This window comes from Cucurbita maxima, unplaced genomic scaffold (genome assembly GCF_002738345.1).
Source record: "Cucurbita maxima cultivar Rimu unplaced genomic scaffold, Cmax_1.0 Cma_Scf01052, whole genome shotgun sequence".
Classification (NCBI taxonomy): domain Eukaryota; kingdom Viridiplantae; phylum Streptophyta; class Magnoliopsida; order Cucurbitales; family Cucurbitaceae; genus Cucurbita; species Cucurbita maxima.
In genome coordinates, this window is record NW_019273068.1 from 1 (window position 1) to 7,814 (window position 7,814).

At 37.4% G+C, this 7,814-nt stretch overlaps 2 protein-coding genes across 2 annotated transcripts; both read left to right on the forward strand.

Annotated features, from left to right (window-relative positions):
* The first annotated feature begins 458 nt into the window (after window positions 1-458).
* On the forward strand, window positions 459-998 carry LOC111475152 (pectinesterase inhibitor-like). Its single transcript, XM_023119819.1, has one exon. It carries the CDS (start codon window positions 459-461, stop codon window positions 996-998), a length of 540 nt encoding a protein of 179 aa, XP_022975587.1.
* Window positions 999-7,385: 6,387 nt separating this feature from the next.
* LOC111475153 (pectinesterase inhibitor-like) lies at window positions 7,386-7,803 on the forward strand (the record flags this gene model as incomplete). Its single annotated transcript, XM_023119820.1, has 1 exon — window positions 7,386-7,803. A coding segment is annotated over exon 1 (418 nt), but the record flags the coding sequence as incomplete, so codon positions are not given.
* Between the last annotated feature and the right edge of the window lie 11 nt (window positions 7,804-7,814).

Consider the following 7,814-nt stretch of genomic DNA (forward strand, 5'->3'; position numbering starts at 1 on the left):
ATTTGTCGACGTATTAGCACTATCCATGAACTATATATTCTTTAGGTTATTTATTAAATATTATCGTGTCGCATGAAAACTATGGTTCAATACTAAATAAATAACCTTGATTTTTTTTGTAAAATAAATATTATTAGTTGAAGCCATAATCTTACTAAGAAGAGAGTAAAGTTATGACTCTCATGTGTAGTCAGTAAAGGTTAACACGAGAGTGGCACACCGAGGAAGACGGTGTATTGTCTAAAAAAGTGCATAATAACTAAGTCAAGTTTGTGATTGGGTATAGAGAGAAAAAAGCTTAGCCTATTCCGTCCATTTTTGTTAGTTTTTCTTTTAATAGGGTTTTACTTAAAATTCTAACGTGAAGGCTATTAAAAGGAATATATGTGAGTGTATAAATATGTGAACCCTCCCGATGAATTAATTGAGCAAAACAGACAGAAAAATCAAAATAAAAAATGGCATCTTCTAGTTTTCTTGCAGTCTTTAGGATTGTCCTTTTAGTGCTGTTCTTCAATGGAATGGTGCCCATGCATGCGGCTTCCCAAGACGACATCCTTTCCACCATCTGCAAGAAAACTAGAAACCCTTCTTTTTGCTTTAACGTGTTGAAATCTGCTGGCACTACAGACCTAAAACGGCTGGCCACCTTCACCCTCAACCTCGCCCACGACAAGGTTGCTCAAACCCGTGCCCTCGCCCAGTCCCTGGCGTCCAAGGCATCCGATCCCAAGCTTAAGGAGCGATATGCCACCTGTGCTGAACAGTACGGCGAAGCCGCCGACGACATCGAGGATGGGAAGAAGGACTTGGGGGAAGGTGACTACAATGGCGTCAACATAAAGGCGTCTGCAGCCATGACGGAGGCCGGCGACTGTCAAGACAACTTCACGCAGCCGCCGAAGGACCCATCGGCGCTGTCTGGCAACGGGAAGACTGTGGAAGATATTTGTAGTATCATCTTGGTTATAGCCAATCTTCTTCTTGGGCGTGCCTAATTCATTTTTCTTCAACTTTTCCATTTTATCCTACAAACCTCTGTACTTGGAATGCCATTAATCAATAATATGTCTGTTTTGAATCCTATAAATTTGGACATCGACTCCTTCACATTTTAATAATCTAACTAATGTAGGGTCACTCTATATAACTCTTAGTGCTCTCCAATTTTAAAGTTCACCGGTTCTAGTTCGTGAGTCCATAGCGGCATGTAATTTCATGTTAAGGAGTTATTGGCCTCCTCAGATGGAGCTAAAGAAACAGTTTGAATCAAAATGAGTGTGGAGGGATGGTTGCCCAAATTTTTCAAAAGCTTATTAGATTTCATTTCCTTTTCTTCTCAAATTTTTATTATTCATAACTTTTTTTGTTAGGTTGGTTTGTTTTTATCTTTTTGGATTTGAGTCCGTTTGGGTTGGTTTCAAGTTCATAGGCACAAAAACTAGGTCATGAACCGACCCAATTTCATTAAAAAAAAGAAAAAAAGAAAAAGGCTAGTGGAAGGCCGAACGTTTTCTGTCCCAACCACCCTCCCTCTAATCATAAGCTTTTCAAGCCTAACGGAAGGAAGAAAACCCGAATGGAGCATGTCACATCACTGACATGTGACCTCCATACAAGACAGAAAAAGGGGTGACCCTCAAGTGACATCTATCCGACCACATGAGTCCGAAGATTATAGATTGTGACCTCCACACAATACACCAAGAATGTGCACTGAAACTAAGGCATCATCCAATACACCAAGAATGTGCATTGAAGCTAAGACATACGCTAAGTTCGAGAGAGAGACAACACGAGTATCAAAGACAAACTCGAAGAGGGTCGAGTAGGGCTCCAGATAATAATTTCAAAAGTCGAGATTTTGATATGAATTTTTACATGTGGCTTCTGTTTATAATTAACGTGCTTGACATCTCATGTTTATATTATTATCATTCTTATTCTTTTCTTTTTTGTTTTTTTTCTTGTAAATTTTTTTTAAAATGGATTTTGATATTTATTTAAGAAATTAAATATAGAGAGATATTTAATTTTTGGTGGAGTGAGACAAATTTTTTTGTGAGAACTTTCTAATACGAACACTAAAATTTATGAGATTGAAAAATATTTTTTTTTTTCCAACATGTGCAACATTTTTCACTATCTTGAATATGTATATTTTTTTTTTCAATTGGGTAGTAGTTGTATTAAACGTAGGGTTGCTAAATTGATTACTTTTATCTTTCGTATATATTGATGCTATATATACTGCTTCAGTCTCTGCCGTGAAATTGTGTATGAAGGTCATAGTTCTCTTAACTGATACATGGTTAATTCATGTCTCATACATAAGACCTTGTTCCACGGACTTTTCCATCTCTCCCATTATGTTTTGAAGTAAGGGGCTTTCCATGTAAGGGTTCTCAATGCTTTCAATTGGCGATGTTTCATTTAAAGTCATCTCACATTCAGCGAATTAGTACACCAAATTTAACGTGTAAGGCATAAAGAGTCACTCTTTGTGAGCATTCAGACACTCGAATAGTCCCTCTTACATATAAAGCAGAACGAGGATGTTAAGGATTATTGGGAGGAGTAGTCCCACATTGGCTAATTAAAGGGATGATCATGGGTTTAGAGGTAAGAAACACCATCTTCATTGGTGTGAGACTTGCTAGGGAATCAAAAAGCAAAGTTAGGAGAGTTTTATGCTAAAAGTGGACAATGTCGATAGAATGGTAAGTGTTGAATAAAGAAGTTGTGATGCTATCACCTAAAATAATTACTACCTACCCAACCCTCTACGGCAGGAATATTATCACCTTTAAACATGCAAATGATATGCGATGAATCAATTCAAAGGTTACCGACCTATAATTAATTATCAATATTCACACTATATAAAAACTATGACCTGCCGGATTTGAATCGCGACTTAAGGATGGCTTTGGGATTCTTCAACCACTACAATCCTCCGCTCTATCAACTAAGCTAAGGCCGAACTTGTATAAGAATCATATACCATAATATAAACAAAATTGATAAAATTAATATATATAGAAAAAAAAACTAAATTAATAAAAATATCGGTAAGCGGTTAACAATTTCAATAATACATATATATTAACCTTTCAAAAACTCCAACATAATTTTGGTCATGGCATTTATACAACATTTGGAACCTCCCATTGAAATTTTTAGCTTTCATAAAGAACTTGATTTGTATTGGGTTTTACAATTTGAAACCCATTTAGATCCAAACATATGATTTCTTAAAGTGCCTTCAATGTGTTTGAATACATATGCGTAGGTGCCAAATTCTCATACATATGATAATACAAGAGCTTTAATCCATTCTTGAAGAATTTGTGCAAGAACCGAGGTAAGAAGGTGAAGGTAGATAGCTTGTAGCTCGCCCTAAGAATTTTTTCAAGAAACTGGTTTGACACACACATAGGCTTTGGGCCATGTGTCGGGTGCTTGTCCTTCGAGACCTGCTTTGTGTTGGATGAACACAACTCTCTACAATGGTATGATATTGTCCACTTCGAGCACAAGCTCTCATGATTTTTCTTTGGACTTCCCCAAAAGGTCTCAAATCAATGGAGATAGTATTCCTTGATTATAAACCCATGATCATTCCCTAAATTAGCCGATGTGAGACTTTTATCCAACACCTTCCCTCGAACAAAGTACGCCTCCCCTCAGTCGAATCTCGACTCTTTTTTCTTTTGGAGTCCTTTGTTCGACATTTGAGGATTCTATTGACATATCTAAGTTTAAGGCATGACTCTGATACTATGTTAGAATGAACACAACTCTCCACAATGGTATGATAAACCACTTTGAGCATAAGCTCTTATGGTTTTACTTTAGAGGAAACAAACTGAGAACGTGCCAAAAATCTGGACTCTGTCATGACCCATTTGAACTTCGTTAGTTGACAAGGACGTCAACAAATTAGGCGGGCGAGGATCTCATGGTCATGTTTGTCCAAGACATATTACCCATTGCCGCATGCTCCTGACATGCCTAAGCCTTTCTACTTGCTTTCATGTTGTATTACTTTCTTATTACATTTTAGGTTGTATGACCATTCGACGAAATTGTGTTTACTTCCTTCCGACCGCCTTAAAATGTACCGTACCGGGACCAAGTAATCATCAAACCTCTCTAGACCAAGTATTGTAATTGTTCTTAACTTTCACAATGCTTTCTTTCAACTCGCTTTCAATGATTTTTCTCGTCCACATTTACTTTCTCAAAACGTGGCTCGTAGCTCGACATAAATAAGTGATATTCGATAATAATTCAAATCATTACAACAAAAATAACTTGATAAAAACATTTTAAACTATACGAGTTCAATTAATAAAAGTAAAACGTATATAAATTTCACTGAACAGCTAACGCTTATGTCTCTGCTGTACCTTCTGTATACACGATAAAATCCCCATTGAAACAACACCAATGCCAAGAGTAAGTGGCAGAACAGCGGCGACCCGGGGCATCATCGGCTCCGGCGTCAAAGCTTTTACCGACGACACATAAGACGAGAGCATGCCGATTAATGTGAAGAACAAAGTGAAGTACAGAGAGTTCCTTGGAAACTGAGGGTGTGTTGGCAGGCAACTCATTCAATAGCGCTATAAATTGCAACATTGAAACTATCATGCACACTGTTACGCCAACGATGAAATTGGTGAACTCAGTTGGGAATTTTGTGGGCATTATCGATGTACATAACTTAGGAACACACACAAAATTTTGTCACAAAAAAAATTAGGTTTCCATGGTGTTAAGAATAAGAAATAGAATTGGGATCGAAAGTATGATCTTCGTGATTACAAACGTTTAAATACAATATAAACTATCGACTAATACAAGAAAAATATAGGATACAAGCTATCAACTAATACAAGTAAAATATATAACTCCTAGATTTTGTAAATAAGATAAAATATACTATTAATCAAATCCTAAGATAAAATATACCACTAACAACTCCAACAATAAAGAAAAAATATTAATGGATATCTAACATATGTTCCATAACTAATTATTAAAATATATTCTCCAAATATCATATCTTAATACTCCCCTCAAGTTGGAGAGGGTATGTCAATCACACCCAACGTGTCCTTCAAAAGATCAAACTGATGCATTCCCAAATCTTTAGTGAAAACATCTGCCAATTGCATTTTAGTCGAAACATAACACGGTTTCATGATTCCGGCTTGTAACTTTTCTCGAACTATATGGCAATCTATTTCAATGTGTTTCGTACATTCGTGAAAAACTGGATTGGCTGCTGTATGTAATGCTGCTTGATTATCACAATATAATAATGCTGGTTCGGACAGTGGAACATTCAAGTCTTGAAGAATGTGTATCTTAACCAAGTTAACTCTAAACAAGTAATTGTCAAAACTCGATACTAGGCTTCGGCTGATGATTTGGACAAATTAGTTTAGACTGCTAAGAAATAATTGAATTTCCGAGGAAAATGCAGAACCCAGAAATAGACCGTCTTGATGTATCTCAGAACCGGAAGAGCTGCCTTCCAATGTGGTTTTCTTGGTTCATGCATAAATTGACTAAGCATACGAACTGAATAAACTATGTCAGGCCTAGTAACGGTTAAATATATTAATCTGTCAATCAACCGTCTGTATTTACTTTCATCATCCAACACCTCCCCTCGAGCAAAGTACGCCTCCCCTTAATCGAGTCTCGACTCGACTCCTTTTTTTTTTGGAGTCTTAGTCATTTATTACTATGCCTTCACCCTTCAAGGAGTCGGTTAAATATATTAATTTGCCAATCAACCGTCTTGTATTTACTTTCATCATCCAACACCTCCCCTAGAGCAAAGTACGCCTCCCCTTAATCGAGTCTCGACTCGACTCCTTTTTCTTTTGGAGTCTTAGTCATTTTTTACTATGCCTTCACCCTTCAAGGAGNGTGAGTTGTCTTTCTACTCAACATATCGACCACTATGTTAGCTTTACATGGGTGATAAAGGATCTTTATATCATAATCCTTCACAAACTCCAACTATCTCCTTTGTCCCATGTTCAACTCTTTCTACTCGAATAAGATACTTGAGCCTCTTATGGTTTTACTACCTGTACCTTTTCACCATACAAGTAACGTCACCATATTTTTAACGTGAACACCACAGTTGCTAACTCCAAATCGAGGGTTAGGTAGTTACGCTCATATTTCTTAAGCTATTAGGAGCCATATACAATCACTTCTCCATTAACACCAACACGCAACCCCAATCCTTTTCTCGAGGCATCGTTGTACACCGTGCTTGAACCACAAAATAGTGCTAGCATTAGCGCATACACCCGAAACTCCTTAAGCTCTTGAAAAATCTATTCATGTGTCATAGTCCAAAGAAAGACTTACCCTTCTTAGTTAACTTTGTCAAGGTTTGATAAGTCCTAAAAAGAAACCTTCCGTACTAGTTCGCTAACTCCAAAAAACTTCTAAGTTCTCGAACGGAGGATGGTCTGGATTATCTCATGATTGCCTCTATCCGACCCACAAAATCCCCAGCTGAGTTACCTCATGATTGCCTCTAACAAACTTGCAGAAAATTGTGGGCGTCTCGGTTATCTCATGATTGCCCCAAAATGTTCCATGATTACTAACTTCTCAACATCCCATGATTTTAACCAAGTCGAGCTTGTTGACTTACTAACTTCTCAATGCATGATTCCCACATCAATGATTTTAACCAAGTCGAGTTTATCGACTCACATTCCTTACGTCAAAACACACAATCATGGAAAGGACTACTTTTCGTGAGGCCAACAAAAAATATTGGCAAAACAAATATTTGTCGACGTATTAGCACTATCCATGAACTATATATTCTTTAGGTTATTTATTAAATATTATCGTCTCGCATGAAAACTATGGTTCAATATTAAATAAATAACTTTGATTTTTTTTGTAAAATAAATATTATTAGTTGAAGCCATAATCTTACTGAGAAGAGAGTAAAGTTATGACTCTCATGTGTAGTCCGTAAAGGTTAACAAGAGAGTGGCACACGGAGGAAGACGGTGTATTGTCTAAAAAAGTGCATAATAACTAAGTCAAAATTGTGATTGGGTTTAGAGAGAAAAAAGCTTACCCTATTCGTCTATTTTTGTTAGTGTTTCTTTTAATAGGGTTTTACTTAAAATTCGAACGTGAAGGCTATTAAAAGGAATATATGTGAGTGTATAAATATGTGAACCCTNATTTTTGTTAGTGTTTCTTTTAATAGGGTTTTACTTAAAATTCTAACGTGAAGGCTATTAAAAGGAATATATGTGAGTGTATAAATATGTGAACCCTCCCGATGAATTAATTGAGCAAAACAGACAGAAAAATCAAAATAAAAAATGGCATCTTCTAGTTTTCTTGCAGTCTTTAGGATTGTCCTTTTAGTGCTGTTCTTCAATGGAATGGTGCCCATGCATGCGGCTTCCCAAGACGACATCCTTTCCACCATCTGCAAGAAAACTAGAAACCCTTCTTTTTGCTTTAACGTGTTGAAATCTGCTGGCACTACAGACCTAAAACGGCTGGCCACCTTCACCCTCAACCTCGCCCACGACAAGGTTGCTCAAACCCGTGCCCTCGCCCAGTCCCTGGCGTCCAAGGCATCCGATCCCAAGCTTAAGGAGCGATATGCCACCTGTGTTGAACAGTACGGCGAAGCCGCCGACGACATCGAGGATGGGAAGAAGGACTTGGGGGAAGGTGACTACAATGGCGTCAACATAAAGGCGTCTGCAGCCATGACGGAGGCCGGCGACTGTCAAGACAAC

Bases quoted from the DNA above. Each gene is read 5' to 3' on its own strand.
- LOC111475152 (XM_023119819.1), top strand. From the start codon at position 459: ATGGCATCTTCTAGTTTTCTTGCAGTCTTTAGGATTGTCCTTTTAGTG.